This window comes from Myxine glutinosa, chromosome 10 (genome assembly GCF_964187855.1).
Source record: "Myxine glutinosa chromosome 10, kmMyxGlut1.1, whole genome shotgun sequence".
In the NCBI taxonomy this organism is placed as follows: Eukaryota; Metazoa; Chordata; class Myxini; order Myxiniformes; family Myxinidae; genus Myxine; species Myxine glutinosa.
This window is the reverse complement of record NC_136270.1, coordinates 5,869,711-5,890,289: the sequence shown is the minus strand read 5'-3', so window position 1 is coordinate 5,890,289 and position 20,579 is coordinate 5,869,711. Positions and strand designations below refer to the sequence as shown.

Genomic DNA, 20,579 nt, shown 5'->3' with positions numbered 1-20,579 from the left:
ATGTCAGGAGTCGCGGGAGGCTTTGATTGGCTGAGGAGTGCGCCAATGTGACGTCATCGGCCACCAATATAGGCGACGGTCGGACGCCATTTCAGGAGTTGAGTTGAGTTCGTGGCGGACGCAGGCAGGCACCAGAGAGTTGAGTCGCAAGTCACACGGAGTTAGTTCGCCAGTTGGAGTTGGAGAGGACACGCCATTTCGGGCAGTCGCAGTCGAGTTCGAGCTTGGCAGTGAGCAATTGAGAAGCGAGTTGGAAGGACGAGACGTGCAGTCCCACCTGCGTTCTCTCCGGTCCTGTCTTCGTGCTTTGTGTGGGGATCGACCTCGTGTGAAGCTGCTGGCTTGCGTTGGGTGCTTTGGAGCGTGGTGCACGGACCTGGTGGGCGGCGAGAGGATCGGAGCCTGGTGGAGCAAGGCCTCGTGGGTGCATCGGGGCCGAGCGGTGCCGGGGTGGACGGCAAACAATACAAGACGACAAAGACAGATAAGCCGAGCTCCTTGTGTACATTTTACAAGACGTGTTATTTTCGTAATTAATCTCCCTCGTTTGTGTTTGCTGTCAGTCGCGTGGGGACGTCCCGATTTAGGTTTATTAGAGTTATTAGATTTACCGGCGGGCTTTTTCACTGGCTTTACTTTTCCTAATAAACCCTTATATTACTTTTTGTACATAATATCTGAACGCAGTTTTCCTGGGTGTTTGATTTTAATAGATAAGGTTGCGGAGCCTTCGCTGCGTCCCGCCATTCCGCGCGTTGGTGTTGAACTTGAGTCCGCCATTGAGTGTTCGCCTCGGGAGTTAAAGTCTCGCAAATCGGTCATCCGTAACTGTGGTGTTAATCACAGTTGCGTAACAAGTGGTGTCAGGAGTGTAGGATTTGAACCCGTCGGACAAATTTTTTTGTCCGCGGCGAGACATCGACACGGTCGGACAAATTTTTTTGTCCGCGGGGCGACATCGACACGGTCGGGCGTACATTGCGCTCGACGTTCGAACGCAAAATTTTTATAGTTGAGGCGGAGAAATTTGATAATCAATTGGGCAAACGGAGCGCGATATCGCGTCTTCGTCAAATTTAAATTGTGTTTCAGGAATTATTAAAATAAATACGCGCGCGGGGAACGACCTTCCGAAAAGCGGATGTCGGAGGTCGACGAAATGGAAGTACGCAGCGAGGCCTCCGTCAGCGTCGGGAGTGAGCCGGAAATAGGGGAATTTGATGCAGAGGTGAGCCTTGGAACCTCCCTCGTCCCGAGCACCAACTTATCCCCCTCCCCTACCGGGGAGTCGGGAACAAATGGGACGGCCCCGAGAGACGACCAGGCTTTAATGAAATTTTTTAAGGAATTAATGGGAGAAATGAAAAGTGGGTTGGAAAATAAAATTGAAGGGATGGAAAATAAAATGGAGTCGCAGGGGCAGGAATGGAGGGAAGGAATGAAGGGAATGAGTGATCGATTGGAGGGACACATTGAAGGAATGGGAAATAAAATTGATGGGTTAAAAGGGGAACTGAATGCCCAGAGTGATAAAATTGAAGGATTAAAGGAGGGATTGAAAGAACAAATCGAAGGGATGGACAGCAAAATCGATGGATTGGAGGGAAAAATGGAGGTGATGAATGAACAAATGAATGAACAAGGGAATGAAATAAAGGAAAGCAATGAACAATTGGAAGGAAAAATTGGGGAAATGGCACAGCAGCTGGGGGAACGAATTGATGGCATAGAAGGGAGAGTGCAAAACCAAATTACGGACAGACTGGGGAAATTTGAGGGTAAAGTAGAAACTCAAATGGGGGAGATGGAAAAAGCCATAGGAGTGGAAATTGAATTGAAACGGGAGGAATTAATGTCAAAAATAGAGGAGGGCGTGACGCAGGCTGTCCAAATGGGGGAAAAGTTGGAGGGTCAGATTGGTGCCACAAATGCTCGAATTGATAAAGCAAATGGGGACCTGGAAGGCTATCGGGGCCGGGTGGATGCCAGAATGCTACAGCAGAGTGAGGAATGGGGATTGCTCAACCGACAAGGGGGCAAATTGGCCGAGGAGGTGAGGGGGTTGGAAACCCGCATAAAAGAGCAGGAGCAAGGGTTAATTGAGAAAGGCCTGTGGGGGCCACTAATGGATAATGAAAGGGTGAGTGATTTTATGCAGGAGCGACTGGAGATCTGGGACAATACCATCAAGAAGGAGGTTGGTCGGGTTCAAGAGAGCCTGAAGGAAGAGGTGAGTAGGTCGGTTAAACATCTTCAGGACCAGATTAAAGTGACCCAGGAGACCCTCACCACGAGCCACATTTGGACACCAGAGGCTCCGAAACGGAATACCCAGTTGGGGGGGTGTTTTGGCCCCGGACTGGATTTGGACAGAGAGGAATTGGGGAATAGAGTCTCTGGAAAAACAATCCCCCTCGTACATTTTGACGGATCAGGGAGCCTCGAGGCTTTCCTGACACAATTTGAGTGCGTGTCTCAGCTCAATGGTTGGGGAGAGCGGGAGCGCATGGGGAATCTGGTGGCGACACTGCGTGGGTCAGCCGCCGACGTGTTGAACGTAGTCCCAGAGGGAATATTGACCAGCAAGGCCATTTGTGAGGCCTTGAATAACAGGTACGGGACAGGCGCAAGGTGCGACCTGGTCAGGGCACAGCTGCTGCATCGCAGGCAAAAGCCTAATGAGACGTTGCAGGAGCTGGCCCAGGATATATACCAGTCTGTGAGGATAGCATACAGGGACCTACCAGCACAGGCGTGGGACAAGCTGGCGATAGAAAAATTTATGGCGGCTCTCCCTGATCCTGAGGTCCGGACGTTGGTGGAGTTACAGGACCCACCCACGGTGCACCGGGCAGCGGAATGCGCGGCGAGACTGACCTTTTTGAGAAGGTCGAACCGCGCATCGGAGAGGGCACCTGTGACGGTACGGCAGACCGAGGTGCGGGATCGGGAAAAGCCAGAGGATGACATCGGGCGAATGTTAAGGGGAATCAGCCGCCAGCTGACAAATTTGATGGGGGGACAAATTGCAGGGAGCGAGTCACGACAGGGTGGTCCAGGTTGGCCATCAGGACGGCCTGATTTTTATCGGGCTGGGCCGGGAGAAAGGGGGGCTCCACCTGGCTACCAGAGGGGTCCGTTCTTGGGGACTTGTTTTAGATGTGGGAGAAGAGGGCACAGTCAGAGGAATTGTCGGCAACCATATGGGCCCCCACCTCCTGACAGGCTTCGCAGTCCAGAAAGGAGGGGGCCCCCAGTAGGTCCACAGATGCCAGACAGAGGACCACCACCTCCGCCTGGGCCAATAGAGGTAGAGTGTGCGGGAAACTAGAACGAGCCGAGCATACGGGGCCATGCTCGGCTGGCAAGTGTGTGGAGAAGCGCCCTCCTTTGGTGGAAGTAGTGAATTGCGGACAAATTGGCACGGGTAATCTAAGGGTTAGATGCAAAATTGAGGGAGAATTTTGTGAGGCTGTGGTGGACACTGGAGCCAGTGACACCATTATCAATCCGGGTGTGCTAGACCAGAGTGTTGGAGGCTGGGACAAAATTGATAGGGTAGAAGGACACAGCCTTCAACTGGCTACGGGGGCAACGGCACCAATATTGGGACGCGGAGTGGTGAGGATGGAGTTGGGTGGCCTGGAGGTCAGCGTGGTTGTGTGGGTGGCGGGGGTGTGCGATCAGTGTCTGTTGGGACTGAGTTTCCTGGTGGAACATGACTGCCAATTAGACCTTGGGCGTGGTCATATGTGGTTGGGCACCGAGAGGCTGCAGTTAATGGGACTGGGGGATGACGAGGAGGTGCAGGGGACGTGGCTGGAGGTGCCGCGCACTGTGACCGTGCCTCCCAGGTCCGAGAGAGTCGTGATGGCAGAGTTAGCAGCAGGTGCTCAACCCATTGGCCAGCTGGGGCTAGTGGAGTCGTGGTCCTCGCAGGGGACGGAGGAATTAATGGTGGGTCGCACCCTCATAGACACCCGTGGGCCTATGCTGGCAGTCAGGCTGCTCAACTTGTCCGACAGCCCCCGCACTATAAGGGGCGGAGCCATCGTAGCCAAATGCAGTAGTGTAGTAGAGGTCACCGGAGGAGGTGGATCCACATGCTTGCCAGTACAGCCGGAAGGAGGGCAAAATTTGGGGAAATGTGATTGGTCAGAGGGAGTGCGGGACATGATGACACGCTCTGAAGAGGGCCTAACATCGGAGCAGGTAGAGACGTTGCACAATTTGGTTGGTAAGAACTTGGGTGTTTTTTCTCTCTCCCCCGAGGATGTTGGACGCACGAGTCTCGTCAGGCACAAAATTAGCACTGGCGAGGCTCGGCCTGTTCGCCAACCGCCGAGGCGGCTCCCTTTCGCTAAGAAGGAGGAGGCAGAGGAACAGGTGAGCAAAATGGAAAGAGCCGGATTTATCGAGCCCTCGGTGAGTCCTTGGGTGTCACCCATTGTGCTGGTGAAGAAGAAGGACGGGACCACTCGGTTCTGTGTGGACTACCGCCAGCTCAATCATGTGACACTCAAGGACTCGTATCCCCTGCCAAGGATCGATGACACCCTCGATGCCGTTTCAGGCTCAACGTGGTTCTCCACGTTGGATTTAAAGAGCGGTTATTGGCAGGTGGAAATGGATAAAGAGGCGAGGGAGAAAACGGCGTTCACCACAGGAAAGGGTCTCTGGCAGTTTGTCGTCATGCCCTTTGGATTGTGCAATGCCCCTGCCACGTTTGAGCGTCTGATGGAACGTGTTTTAATTGGCTTACCGTGGCAGACTTGCCTCGTCTATTTGGATGATGTATTGGTCCACGCTCCCACATTTGAACAGGCTGTCGAAAAATTGTCAGACGTATTTGGGAGATTAAGGGGTGCCGGGTTGAAATTAAATCCGAGCAAGTGTGAAATTTTCAGGAGGGAAGTGACTTACCTGGGTCACGTGATCAGTGAGAGCGGCGTGGCCACTGACCCAGGAAAGGTAAAATCTGTACAAGAGTGGCCCGCCCCTAAAAATGTAAGGGAGGTCCGAGGATTTTTGGGCCTCTGCTCGTACTACAGGAGATTTGTGGCAAATTTCGCGGAAATTGCAAGACCTTTGCACAAATTGACAGAGAAAGGAGCCAAATTTGTATGGGCAGAGAGCTGCATCGAGGCATTCAGTCACTTAAAACAACGTCTGGTGGAGGCCCCAGTTTTGGCATACCCAACGGATGATGGCAATTACATCCTGGACACAGATGCGAGCCAGGAGGGATTGGGAGCTGTGTTGTCACAAATGCAACAGGGAGTCGAGAGGGCTATTGCGTATTACAGTCGGGCACTTTCGAGGCCCGAACGAAATTATTGCGTTACCCGCAAAGAACTATTGGCCTTGCTGTCTGCAGTTGGACACTTTCACCCTTACCTTTATGGGAGGGAGTTTGTGATCCGAGTGGATCATGCCTCCTTGCAATGGCTCCTTCGGTTCAAAGAGCCGGAGGGACAAATTGCAAGGTGGCTTGAGAGGCTGCAGCAGTATAATTTCACTGTGCAACATCGGCCTGGCAAAGCACATGCCAATGCAGACGCTCTCTCTCGGCGCCCCTGTTGGGAGGCACAGTGTAAATTTTGTGATAGACAAGAAGCCAAGGATCCAATTGGGCAGGGCCAAATTGATGCATGCCTATATGCAGCGAGAGTGACCAGGCGAACTTTGCCACAACCCCCACAGGAATTGGGCGATGTGAATTGGCAAGAGAGTCAAAGGGAGGATCCCGTTTTGGGGCCCCTTTTTCATTGGCTAGAGGAGGACAAAAGACCCTCTTGGGAGGAGATTGCTCCACACGGAGCCCAGGTAAAGGCCTATTGGGCACAGTGGCAGATGTTGGGGTTGAAAGAGGGCTATTTGTTCAGAAAGTGGGTGACACCAATGGGTGATGTAGCTTCCTGGTTGATAATTGTACCTAACAAATTGAAGGAAGTGGTTATGGGGCACGTGCATGGGACTAGGACAATGGGACATTTGGGCGTGGCCAAGACTTTGTCCAAATTACGACAGAGGTTCTACTGGGTGAATTCGGGCAGAGACATTCAAAATTGGGTGAGATCCTGCGACCTCTGCCGCGGTAAGAAGGGACCCCCACGGGCGCGCAAGGCCCCGCTCCAGGTGTACAATGTCGGGGCACCGCTCGAGCGGGTGGCAGTAGATGTGGTGGGGCCCCTGCCAGCCACCCGCCGAGGGAATCGGTACATTATGGTGGCAATGGATTACTTCACCAAGTGGCCAGAGGCCTACCCATTGCCCAACCAGGAAGCCCGGCTGGTAGCTCAAGTTCTAGTTGAGGGATTCTTCTCCCGATTTGGCGTCCCAAGGGAGCTACACACTGACCAGGGCCGGAACTTTGAATCTGCCCTCCTGCGGTCGGTGTGCGAGCTCCTCCAAATTCATAAGACCCGGACGACTCCCCTGAGGCCTCAATCGGATGGGATGGTAGAGAGGTTCAACCGGACACTGTTGACACAATTGGCCCTCTTTACATCTGAAAACCAACAGGATTGGGACGAGCACCTTCCCTTTATATTGATGGCATACCGGACCGCCCAGCATGCGACCACTCGGTGCACCCCCGCCTTGTTGATGTTCGGTAGGGAGATGCGAGTCCCCACAGATTTGTTGATGGGACCGTCACCAGGGGAACCGGGTGAGCCAACTGTGGAGAGCTATGCAACCAATTTGAAAGCGAGCATGGAAAAGGCTCATGAGTTTGCGAGGAAGCAAATTGGCTTGGCTTCTTCGCAGATGAAAACGCGGTATGACGCTCGGGCTCACACACCTCGTTTCCTTCCTGGAGACCTTGTTTGGCTCTACTGGCCCCGGAGAAGGAAGGGGGTGTGCCCAAAACTCACTTCACCTTGGAAGGGCCCTGGGGTGGTGCTTCGGCAGGTGACTGATGTGGTGTTCAAAATTCAGATGGGCCCGCATGCCCTTCCACAGATAGTTCACGGGGATAGATTGAGCTCCTACATGGGTCGGGAGGCTCCAGAGTGGATTGGAAGGGTGAGGGGGAAATTAGGTGTGGTGGATGGCACTCTTGAACCTGACCAACCTGCAACTACCTGCACTTGAGGTGAGTGTTTTAAGGAGTACTGTCCCAGGCTTCAGGATTTGCTTTGGGAAATTGGGGACATGTAATTTGGAGTTGGGAGGTGAGAGCGAGTGATGACATGGCCGGTGAGGGGATGGAATGGGAGCCACAGTGTCTTGTGGGTGGCGTATGTTTTTGTGTTGTGGTTAGGTGTTTTGATGTGGTCGTGAGAGTGGAACCTGGAGAGTGAGTGATGATTATTGGAGATAATGAGGGGCGATAATTGTGCTTTTTGGAAATGTGCTAATGGAAATGTGTAAGGATTCAATGATTCGAACTGTGAATGGGATTTCACATTGGCAGGCCATGGCAAGCCTTGTAACACCTTTTACACCATCTATGAATTGTACTGAATTGTGCTGAGTTGTGTGGAGAATTGAATGGCAGCGGGGGAGGAAGTGTGTTTTGGGGTCTTGTGGGTGGGGAAGGTGTGTGTGTCCGCAGGTACAGAGCAAGCTCTGAGGAGCGATGCCTGCGGGCCCCCCTCTGCGGCAATTACCCCTGGCAGCCGGTGGTAACTGGAAATTGGAGCTCGTCGGTGGAGGGTCTGGTTGGGCGCCGCGGGGTGAGGAAGTCCCCCGGTGACCCGTGTTGCTGCGCGAAAGCAGGAGGCAAAGGAGCCTGGTGTGTGTGGAGACCCTCACCGGCGAGGTAACGGCGGAAAGGGGCTGTTGGGCTGTCATGGGGCCAAGAGGTAAAGGGGGGGGGGCAATGAACTTGTAAGTCGGTTGACTTGTTTTTGGGACTGCGGGCACCACAGCCTGATGTGCCCCCCACCATCTTTTTGTGCGGTACCTCCCCGCTGCCTAGTTGAGGAATGCACACACACGTGAATGACATCAATGCCATGGTCCTGCAGGGGGTGTATTGAAATAAGTGCTTTGTTGATTTTTGAAATGCCTTGATGACCTATGGAATGAGAATGAGTGGTTAAGGGGTCTGTGTTGCATGAATGTGGGCGAAATCCACCGAGCCGTGTCACTCACCTGTAACATCTGGACAGGGCCCGTGGAAATTTAGTGGGATGCATTGGGGATGGCCCCGCAGGTAAGGTTGTGTCTTGTGGCATCCACCGGGGGACGCGGTCTGTAGACCGGGGTATGTACAAAGGTTAGAGTTTTGAGTTTGGAAAGATGGTTAAGTTTTGTGGTTAAGTTAGCGTTGTGTGTTGTTGTTTCCTCCCTCCACAGGAACAACGAAGAAAATGTACATACTTGCATGATGGTTAAGGGGTTCAGCATGTTAAGGAAGTGTAGGTAGGTAGTCCGACTCACTTCCCACAGCCCTTCCTGATTTATTTCATAGGTTAATTAAGTGTGTGACAGTAAGTGTTAAGGCTGGAATGGTAGCCCTGCGGTGAACCTTGCAGGAGCTACGGTTCCAGGGGGGGGGCTGTGTTATGAATTTGGTAATGCAACATCTAGAGCTAGGTAGATCTGAATAGGTAGGTATTCGGCTGTCGTGACAGGGACTCTACATGTAATAAGTTATTGATGTTCAGGCGGTTGTCGGGGTAAGATGTATGAGTGTGGATCTACCTGGAGATTCGAGTGTTAAATAGTGAGGGATTAAAGGTAACGCCCCTGTGAGTATCACCTAGTAATCAAACCTTTGTCCCTTATGGCACTGCAAACCACATAAACATTAGTTAGGTCCTTAGCGCAACATTAAATAATCCCCTTTCCCTGACAAGGACTTCGTATTAAATTGACAGGAAACCAGGTCAAAAACACCACCACAATTGGCCGCCACCGTGTACACCTCCAAAGGCCTACAAACCTGGCCGGCACGTGTTACACCAGGACCGCGGGGTCACGGACGGGAGATGTCAGGAGTCGCGGGAGGCTTTGATTGGCTGAGGAGTGCGCCAATGTGACGTCATCGGCCACCAATATAGGCGACGGTCGGACGCCATTTCAGGAGTTGAGTTGAGTTCGTGGCGGACGCAGGCAGGCACCAGAGAGTTGAGTCGCAAGTCACACGGAGTTAGTTCGCCAGTTGGAGTTGGAGAGGACACGCCATTTCGGGCAGTCGCAGTCGAGTTCGAGCTTGGCAGTGAGCAATTGAGAAGCGAGTTGGAAGGACGAGACGTGCAGTCCCACCTGCGTTCTCTCCGGTCCTGTCTTCGTGCTTTGTGTGGGGATCGACCTCGTGTGAAGCTGCTGGCTTGCGTTGGGTGCTTTGGAGCGTGGTGCACGGACCTGGTGGGCGGCGAGAGGATCGGAGCCTGGTGGAGCAAGGCCTCGTGGGTGCATCGGGGCCGAGCGGTGCCGGGGTGGACGGCAAACAATACAAGACGACAAAGACAGATAAGCCGAGCTCCTTGTGTACATTTTACAAGACGTGTTATTTTCGTAATTAATCTCCCTCGTTTGTGTTTGCTGTCAGTCGCGTGGGGACGTCCCGATTTAGGTTTATTAGAGTTATTAGATTTACCGGCGGGCTTTTTCACTGGCTTTACTTTTCCTAATAAACCCTTATATTACTTTTTGTACATAATATCTGAACGCAGTTTTCCTGGGTGTTTGATTTTAATAGATAAGGTTGCGGAGCCTTCGCTGCGTCCCGCCATTCCGCGCGTTGGTGTTGAACTTGAGTCCGCCATTGAGTGTTCGCCTCGGGAGTTAAAGTCTCGCAAATCGGTCATCCGTAACTGTGGTGTTAATCACAGTTGCGTAACAATACTTAGTTTCCTGAAACTTTATTTTTCCACTCAGATGTAACACTTAATGTACCCAGTATTGTAGCCCTGCACATATATATATATATATATACATACATAGATATAAATAAAAACAATTTTTTTTGGGATGTCCATCATGGTTGTGGAATTTGAATTAAAGTGGCTTGCTCAGTTTACTTCATGATTATCGTTAATTACCAAGTGAAAATGAAAAATAGAAAGCAAACAAACTTAGCATTTCTGATTGTTCGTGCACTCCTGTGTTGTAGAACTTGCAGAGCACAAGGATACGGTTGAAGAAGCTGTGTCCGTGTTGCTGTGCTGCTTAAAAACCCCACTTCAAGACGCGTTTGTATGTTTAAACATGCACCACATTTCTCATGTTCATGCTTTAATTACAACATCTTCAAATACTTTTGAATGTGGTTGCAACTTCCACTTTAAAATTCCCTTTTTTTGCTTTCTTTTTATGTACCTTAACCCCACCCAAAACTGATAAATATTCCATCCATGCAAAAGTTTTCGAAAACAAATCTCCAGGAAATTTAATTTACTTTGTAAAACTACCAACTTGTTGTTGGCATTGTAAAACGATCACGAAGAATTTGACGTCAAACCCTGCAAAGAATGATCTGCATTTCTTAATCTTTAAACCATTTAGCTTTATCTGCTTCCACTTCCCAAACATTTCTCATAATAGGCTCCTAATTCCTGTGTGTGTGTGTGTGTGTGTGTGTGTGTGTGTGTGTGTGTGTGTGTGTGTGTGTGTGTGTGTGTGTGTGTGTGTGTGTGTGTGTGTGTGTGTGTGTGTGTGTGTGTAGGTGTTAGGTAAGCTCTTTCGTTCCCTGCTACAGTGGCTGAGCTTTGCCGATCATTCCATCTTCAATGAAGAGCAAGGCAATGGTTGGTTACATTCTTGGCCTATTTCAAAGAACCACTCTAGTGTTAGCTGTACACGTACATGTATAAGTCAGTGTATATATAAACACACAACTATATCAACAACTGTCGGGGACGCCTCTTCACGGTGGTTGTACCCCCAACGCAAGTCGTGGGCCAAATCTTCCGCATTCTTCCCTGCTGCCTGGATTTGTCAGGGCAGCGCAATCACGGTCAGAGAGCCGATCGGTTCCCATTGCCAGCCCTTTCCCTCTTGTCTCTTCTCTCTCTCTCTCTCTCTCTCTCTCTCTCTCTCTCTCTCTCTCTCTCTCTCTCTCCTTCTCCCCCTCCTTCTCCCCCTACTTCTCAACCTCACTAACTCTGTTGTGGCCCTGACTTTGTGAAAGCTGAGTTGTGACCATGAATACCTGTACCAAACCTGCACTTGCTGCAAGGGTAGTGACCAGAAAGAGATGACTGTCACACATCCACCCTGTGTAGGTACCCATTACACAGTTGAACCACTTCATGTTCGTGCTGGTGAGACAGTGGGCCCCAAAAATGAAATGTTTATTGTATGATCATGCATTTTGGTCCTGTGGGCTAGGATGTGTTTTTGTATGACCATCATGAGCTTTGACCCTAGGGCCACGGCGCACGTAGTTGTTTTTGACAAGCGTTGTTTGACCGTGTACTTTGGTCTTGGGACAGTATATGTGCCTCGCTTTATCAGTTTTTTCTTTTCTTTCAAAAGGCATTTCTCAACAGAGATGACAGCCTGGGAGCCAGAAACACGTCCGTGGATTGATTCCTTTCCCCGGGGGGTGGGCTGGCAATATGCTAATAAAAGGTTACTAAAACCATGTACGGTGGCCAATCCTGCGATTAGCATTATAGCAGCTGACACTGCTTTAGTGCTTTATGCAGTCTGTGTTTTTCATAGATCTGAACTTAACCCCAACGTGCATTTCACACACACTTGATGTATTGTTCTGGTAACAAAGATCCACCATAATAAGTCAAAATGCATTTGTTGCTTACAGCGTGGTGAAGTGAGCAACAACTTGTTTCACAACTACTTTTTCTTTCATTGGCAAAAAGGTGGTTTAAAACGGTTATCGAAAGCAAGTTGTTTATTGTAATTTGTTTGCGAGTGTGCTCCAGGTGCTTTCATGCTTTTTTAAAGACATGGTTTATACACAATTCAAATCCACTATGTGCCTGATATGTGCAGGTCTAGGGAAGCTGCTGCACCTGCGCTTGTGTGATCCCCGCTGGGAGGTACGCGATTCAGTTCTCGAGTTCCTCGGAAGCCTTGTCACAACAGTTTGTGGTGAGTCCGTTGGGTTTGTGTAAATTCACAGGATTCTGTGTCAAAAGCATTATCTACATTGTGGTGAAAAGACCCATACACTACAAATCAGATGGGATCGTTCTGCTCTAAGTCAAAGTAACGACCCTCTCCCGAGAACCAGAATTTATTACCATAAGCCTGGAAGTTTTAAATGTTGTCAATAACCCCAGAACTAAAGTTAATTAAAATACCCAGGTTTTCAAAAAAAACACTTCTGGGAGACTGAAGGGGTGGAACGACAGTCGCATAATTGCTCTCAAAGCCAACTCCAAGAAAAGGGGGAGGTTGAGGGAAAAAAGTGACGTACTGTTTTTTTTAATCCACAGATCAATGCCCATTAAAGGCCATCCACAGCTCCTCCAGGATGTACACAATATTCCAATAAAGGCCATCCACAGCTCCTCCAGGATGTACACAATCTTCCAATAAAGGCCATCCACAGCTCCTCCAGGATGTACACAATATTCCAATAAAGGCCATCCACAGCTCCTCCAGGATGTACACAATATTCCAAGGCCATCCACAGCTCCTCCAGGATGTACACAATCTTCCAAGTAACCCCTCCTCGTTAAACTCCAAATAAATCGAGGCTTATTTCACACCTCAACTGTTTTGTTCCTCTTTTCTCCAGTTTGTTGTTCAATCAGTCTTCTCTCCAAGACTTCAAGTTGGCAGTACACCAACATGTCATGTCATCCCCTGCATCAACCCGCAATCTTTTCTACTTCCATTAACCCAACCCAACCCAGCACTCTTACTTGCAGGTTTCCTCCCATCCTTTTTGCATCCATCTGTTGTCCCTACAACTGTAGGCTAACCCCCGCTCTAGCAGGGAAAATGGCCTTAAAATGCATGTTGTGTTGTCCCTACAACAGATGACACTGCCCCACCATCAGGTAGTTGCCACCCCTCCCCTCACGGGCAGTTATTAAAACGGTATGGCCCTCTTTTTAGCCCACCTGGAAAGTAGTTCTGGGGAGCTTATGCGATCCGTCAATCCGTCAGTCCGTAAACACTTGCAACTTCTTCTCCGAAACTGCTGATGGGATTGTGACCAAACTTGGCTAAAGTGATATTTGGTATGTTGCAACTCAAGTTTGTTCAGGGCATTAAAAAATCAGACCCCCTAAAATAGGTATTTGCTTTCTTCAAAACTACAGAAACAATTTTGGTGAAACGTGATCACAACCTTCATCACCCATGATGCAATAATGCTTGTTCATGGCTTTAGAAAAACAGGGTCTAGGGGAGTTTATGGGGGCGGGGGAGCAGGTGGGGAAGGGTGGTTGCCCCCAAAAATAGTTTTTCTAGCAAACATTGAAATTGGCTTAAAATACCATGATGCTGTTTAAAATACCTTTAGTCGGTGTAGTATTTTGCTTTATTCTACCAGGTGAGCACCCAGGGGGTAGTCCCTATGCCTGATGTCCTGATGTCCTGTAGTCCTGATGCCCCTATTTTTATACATGGTTTGTACATGATTCAAATCCCTTACTTACCTGATACACGCAGGACCTGGGCAGCTATTGCACCCACCTGTGCTTATGGATCCGCTCCGGGATGTACGCTCTGGGAAGGGGCTGAATGGGGGTTGGTGGTTCAAGGGGCTGAAGCGAAGGTGGCAGTGGAGGTCAGGGGCATGGGCCTGGTTGGTTCAAGGTCAAGCATTGTAATGTATGATTGCTGCATATATAGCTGGGCTTTAACTATTACTTGATGCATACTAGCAAAGGATTTGTCATTATGGACAGGTTAATTCACCCACTTCCATGATATATGTTTTTCATGCAGATAATTTGCATATTGTAGTATGACTTGTATGGGGGCTTCGGCTGTCCAAGCAGGGTGAAGTGGAATTGGTCGAAAAGTTATAGGCCTAATGGTGGAGAGGAGAGGTGGAAGTCTGAAGGAGGTGGAGGTTGGAGGCAGAAGATGGAGAGTGGAGGGGGAAGGAGGGAGAGGGTTGTGGGAAGGAGGGAGAGGGTTGTGGGAAGAGGGAGAAAATTGTGGGTTTGATAAGGTGGGAAGCCTGTTTGGCAGGATGTGCTTTCTAACAGTTTGGTGGTTGTAGTTATTTGTGCAGAATAGCTCAGTACATAAATATAGAAAAATCTGACCACTCACACTACATATCACTGGTCAAATCATTACTCGATACAGCTTTCTACCAAATACAGGACTATCCCCTGCAATTACAACAACAACACAACAACAGGCATTTTAATGCCATTTTCCCTGCTAGAGCAGGGGTTAGCCTTGCGGTCCCCATGACAATGTTCTTCATTTTGCCCTATTTTCTGCATCTCCCCTTGTTAACCCCCTTGCCCGCATTTCTTCTTCGACCATCTTTAGCCAAGTCTTTCTCGGTCTTCCCAGTCATGTACTTCCTTCTACATTCATTTCCATCACTCTTCTCAACCAGTCATTTTCATCCTTCGTCAACACACGACCAAACAATCTCAACCTGTTTCTCTTCACAGCATCAATCACAGGCTCTATTCCCATCATCTTTCGCAATTCATCATTTGTCTTCCTCTCTCTCAACGATACTCCACACATCCACCGAACCATTCACATTTCCACCCTTTCCAGCCTTCATTGCTGCTCTACGTTCATTACCCATGTCTCGCTCCCATAAATCATAACACTTCTCACACATGCAGCATACACCTTTCCCTTCAGCTTCAACGACACTCCCCTCCTCATCGGCATGCCACTCAATTCCCGAAACCTCTTCCATGCACATCTCACTCTAGCAACAGTTGCCGAGTCTGACCCACCTTCTCCATTCAACATGTGTGCGAGGTAACAAAATGTTTTGACACCTTCTAGCTTCACGCCGTCTCCAAGATCCAACTCAACATTTCCTCCATCTGCAGCTCCCTTTGTGCACACCTTACATTTGAATGTAGCTGCCACACTGGTTAATGACCCTCTCAGACCACTACATTTTTGATGAACCCACTCAGCGCACATTGTACATTGAATGGAGTTCACTCCGACACCCTTCCTGCACACAGCACAGGGCCACTTCCCAGTTCTTTCCACCTCACCACATGCTTTACCACTTGCCATCACCTTCGTTTTTCCGATATTCACCTTCAGACCTTTTGTCTCCATACATTCCTTCCACGTGTTCATCTTCTCCTTCAGTCCATCCATACTTTCCGCAATCAACACCAGATCATCTGCATACAACAACTCCCACGGTAAACCCTCCTTTACGTTCCGAGCCAGCACCTCCATCACAGCTACAAATAGTAGTGGACTTAGTACCGACCCCTGATGCACTCCCACCTTCACCTCAAACTCACCACTGTTCCCGTCCTTCGTCCTTACAGCTGTGCGTGCTCTTTCGTACATTACCATCACTACTCTGATCAACCTTTCCTCCACTCCTAACTTCCTCAATGCCCATGTCACTACTTCGTGTGGAACCCTATCGAATGCTTTCTCCAGATCAACAAACAAAATTGCTCACGTTGTACGACTACAAACGGTACATTACATAAGTTCTGCACCGTTTCCCCAAAGTCCTAAGAAGCAACTGAAATCTGTTGCCACATTTATTACCCCACATGCGAAGCAAAAAAGTCGGGTGGAGCAATTTATCCACTTTATCTGTCTGTCTGCAGACATCAGTTCATGATTGAGGAACAATTTAATTTCATCTGAATGTTGTATTTTGAGCACTGTCGAACATGAATCGGAAAACAAACCTGCAGTTTCGTACTTTGGCTCTGAATTTGGCAAATTGTATGGAATCTCATCCAAAGTGCGCATGCGCACAGATGAGTAAGGTGATTGTTTTAGTCTGTCTGCCTGTCTGGCAGTCAAACATCATTGAAAATCATTCCAAACAGGAAACTTACTGTTTTTAGCTACGTCGTAAATGACACAAACAACAAGCATGAATAACTAATGTAACGTGTTAAATAACATGGTGTATAAGACAGTGTCAACAGCGGTAAACATCCAGAATTCATTTTTTCATACGACCTTTAAAATACAATTTATTTTATTTTAATTTAATTATATACTGGAACACCACGATGAAGCTAACTCCAAGGGCCTTTCACTCACTCACCGCAGGCAGGTTGGTGGTCTTTCCATCTTCTACCAACTCCTCTCTGGCCTTGCCCCCCCAGCTCTCTCTGGGCTATGTCCCCCAAATATTCCTACAGGTCGCACAAGATCTGCCTGCAACCCTCTTATGGTTAAACTGCCAAAATCAAGACTCACCTTCACTCCTTCATTCCTCTTTTCTCCCGCCTCTGAAACAAACTCCCTCACTCTCTTCAATCCCACTCCACCCTCCAGGTCTTTAAAACAGCTGTTCACCACCATCTCTTATCTTCCCCCATCCAAAACCTTGATCTTTTCTACCCCCGCTAATTTCACCCCAAATCCACTTTTTTGAAATACCAACTTCTGTCCTGGAAGTCCTTGGTGTCCTTGTGTTTTATACTTCTCCCACCCCCCACCCCGTTCCCACGCCTCTTCCCCCCAAGCCCTCTCCCTCCCACACATCTCCCTGCTCTCAAATGTTGTGTTTGTGTGCTTCCCCTTCTCTCCCCATCTTGTCTTCCGCTCCCTCTTTTTATATATCTTGTTTGTCTGTTTGATTTGTTTGTGAAATAAATGTTAGCTCTTTCACGAGCCTCGATTCAGTATTCAAATATATATATATATATATATATATATATATATATATATATATATATATGTATATATATATATATATATATGTATATATTACGCCATCTCGACGAATCATATTTCCTGCCCTCTCCAGTCTCCAGCGGGAGAATATCGACATTCATACAAAATTGCGGCTTGTTGGGAATATTGATTGTGCTTGGAAATGCAAAGCAAGAGTTGAAAAGACCCTTCCCATGTCCTTTTTGTCAAGACTGTGTGGGGTATGGTGTTCTTTTTTTTTTTTTTTTTTTTTTTTGTATACAAGATCGAGGCTCGTGAAAGAGCTAACATTAATCACACAAAAAGACAAACCGACACACAAAACACAAAAAACAAGGGGAGCGGCAGACAAGATGGGGAGAGAGGGGGAAGGACACAAAAGAGAGGGGGAAGAGGGGGAAGGACACAAACACAACATTTGTTTGTTTGTGTGAAATTTTGTGAAATTTGTTGTGAAAAAAATAAAATAAAATTTGTGAAAAAAACTGTTTGTTTGTGAAAAACACAACAAACTTCTATGAAAGCTCTAGTTAATTTGTGTTGTCATAGCCAATTACAAGCTTTTTTTTCTTTCCCCAAAACCTGTCACAACAGTGCCAGGTGTGGGAGATTGGTGCGTGCATCATGACCTGGCTAAACGTACCTGGCAGCTCTTGGCTGACCCCGAAGCCTACGTAAGAGCAAGTGCAGTCAAAACCCTCAGCCACCTTGCCTATCTGCCTCGTGCCTGGGCCTATCTACAGAATCAGCTCTCACTCACAAATGTATGGCTTTTCTGGATTGCTCCAATTAAATGTAGCATTACTATTGCTGTTAATGATTCCTGCTAATGATAATGCCTATGCTAATGATACCTCATTTGCATCCTGAATGGTAAAGAAAAACAAACTAATAATTTCAAAAACAAATGACTTCATCTGATCGTCAAACTCTTGCATTTATTTATTTATTAAAAAGCACCATTGGACAGCAAATGCAACTCCTGTCAATCTCCCCACATTTTTGTGGAGGAAGCAGTCCATGATTTACCATCAAACAAGTGAGGCCAAATTTATGTTAATTGTGCGATGACACAGAGGGAGCTGCAGATGGAGGAAATGTTGAGTTGGATCTTGGAGACGGCGTGAAGCTGGAAGGTGTGAAAACATTTTGCTACCTCGGAGACATGCTGAATGGAGAAGGTGGATCAGACTCGGCAACGGTTGCTCGAGTGAGATGTGCATGGAAGAAGTTTCGGGAACTGAGTGGCGTGCTGATGAGGAGGAGAGTGTCGCTGAAGCTGAAGGGAAAGGTGTATGTTGCATGTGTGAGAAGTGTTATGATTTATGGGAGCGAGACATGGGTAATGAACGTAGAGCAGCAACGAAGGCTGGAAAGGGTGGAAATGCGAATGGTTCGATGGATGTGCGGAGTATCGTTGAGAGAGAGGAAGACAAATGATGAATTGCGAAAGATGATGGGAATATTGCCTGTGATTGATGCTGTGAAGAGGAACAGGTTGAGATGGTTTGGTCATGTATTGAGGAAGGATGAAAGTGACTGGTTGAGAAGAGTGATGGAAGTTAATGTAGAAGGAAGTAGAGGACGGGGAAGACCGAGAAAGACTTGGCTAAAGATGGTGGAAGAAGAAATGCGGGCAAGGGGGTTAACAAGGAGAGATGCAGAAAATAGGGCAAAATGGAGAAGATTGTCATGGGGACCGCAAGGCTAACCCCCGCTCTAGCAGGGAACATGGCCTTAAAATGCATGCTGTTGTTGTTGTTGTGTGTGATGATCACCCGTTCAAAGTTAGTCACCAATCGCTGAAGAGTGATTATCCAATTCACGATCAAATCCGAATCACATGTGATTTGCTATTTTTGCTACTTCACAAGTTACTGAAGTGTAAATTGCTATTTCGACAGACGATTAGCTGTGCATGTACAACGATGTTTTTTGTCAGCATATGAGGGTTAGGTGTGTATTAGCAAGACACTCGCGAATCGACTTTCGTAAATTCGGCCCTAAATGTTTTACATATTAGTGGGCAATTCATTGGTTGCGGAATATACATCATATTTCGGCAAATTGTGAGTAAAGCATGGCTTCCTTTGCAGAAATAACTGTTACATTTAGTGAATTTGCAATTACTGCTTAATAATGCATTGTATATAAATGCAGGGATGGAAAGTAAATGTTGATAATGATAAGGTGTAGTACCTGTAATTCTCAGTATTTAAAAAAAAAAAAATTACTTTTATTTCACATCTTATGTTTCTTATATAGGAATAGAACATTGTGTCTGGCCTAACTGCAAATTCCTTTTGGGTCGAGCATAGTAATAACCGTTTCCTGGCGTATTACCTGACAGCTGCATGTGTTGAGATATTTAAATTAGATCAAATGACAATACTAAGAATGGATTTTGGTCCTTATTTGGTAATAGGTATATGACTGGAGTCTTGATTGCCAATTTATGGCATACATGATTTACATCTTTTTCAATATGGTGAGAACGGATTGCCATTAAAATCATTCGTTTTATTTGGAATTGTCAAATTGATTCATCCACAGGTTATGCACTAGTTCCTAATGCTCCTTTATACCGTTCCCATCCATATGCTTTGCCCTGCCGTAAACATAGGATGACATCTTGGAAAACCTGCTGCACCTTCTCATCAAAGACATCGAATGCTTCCCCCGACGAGCTGTCGCTGCACTGCTCACTGACTGGCTCCAGAAACATCCATCTCTTCAATCACAGCTTCTCCTCTTGGCTTCTGCAGATGATAACGCCGTCGGTGCCGAGTTACAACGTGCAATGTGTGACCACGACTGGGAGGTCAAAATTTGCATGGTGGCATTCTGGGAACTAGTAGCGACGTTGTCACTGAAAATAGATGGCAGCAATTGTGGAGAGATTGCAGTTAAAGTGCTGCTGGTTGCTTTGCATGACTGTGACCGGCTAGTGGCTCGCAAGGCACAAGAAGTTCTATCAAGTTTGAAAGAGATTACATTGTCCCACAAGCACACAAGCATGAACTCGACAATTTCCACTCGAAATCGTTCCATAAAAGAAATAGAGAAAGTAGAAACGATGGAAATAGCTGCAGGAAAAAGTTCAACAGAAGAATTTGTTCTGTCGGTAAAAGAGAATGTTAAGATGAATTCCCATTGCAGTGTAAACGGTAGAAATACTATTTCTGTCGGAGAAACTTTCAGGAACACAATTTTTGACAATTCAAACAAACCAGAGAGCAATATGGCATTTCAAAACTCCAATTTAAAGGGTATAGAAGATCTTGATGCAGAAGCATGTGGAGAGAACATCTGTAATATTGCACAGATTGCACAACATGATAGACATGGACAGGCTAAACCAAAAGCCATTTCCTGCAGCCTGCAAGCCGTTCTGGAAACGTTGGAATTGCCACCTGAAATGGAGGCAACTGATGCTGCAGTGGCTCTTCTCCAGGATATTCTTGCCTCTGCGGAGAAACTTCAAGGAGATGGGGCTGACTGTTATTAAGATGGGCACATGTCAGCAACGGATAAAATGATTCTATCGAGCCGTCTAAATTATGGACTCTTGATATTGCTTTTCTTAACGTTTGCAGGAAATCCTTAAAATATTAAAATTGAAGTTTTAATTGATTTGCATGGGTTGTGTGGTTTTAGTCACTTCATGCTCACTGGGATTTGGTGGAATTCTGGGAATTATTTGTCAAGATCATCCTATTTCTTGAAAGAAAAAAAAAATCGCACCCATGTCCGAAGGAAGCGGTTCAGTTTGACATTTTAAATATAAAATAGGCAAAGTCTAGAAACGAACGACGCGTATTAAAATTACCCTTTATAACCCCTAA

General features: G+C 47.5%; 1 protein-coding gene across 2 annotated transcripts in view; it reads left to right on the top strand.

Moving 5' to 3' along the window:
- LOC137433491 (integrator complex assembly factor BRAT1-like) overlaps positions 1–20,367 on the top strand; it is a 69,613-nt gene extending 49,246 nt beyond the window's left edge. For both annotated transcript variants that reach the window (XM_078785310.1, XM_078785311.1), the window contains exons 9-13: positions 10,070–10,152; positions 10,622–10,703; positions 11,914–12,012; positions 17,329–17,498; positions 19,358–20,367. In XM_078785310.1, the coding sequence (XP_078641436.1) occupies positions 10,070–10,152; positions 10,622–10,703; positions 11,914–12,012; positions 17,329–17,498; positions 19,358–20,242 (1,319 nt within the window). In that variant the 3' untranslated portion in view covers positions 20,243–20,367. The remainder of the gene's footprint in view (positions 1–10,069; positions 10,153–10,621; positions 10,704–11,913; positions 12,013–17,328; positions 17,499–19,357) is intronic.
- Positions 20,368–20,579: the final 212 nt, after the last annotated feature.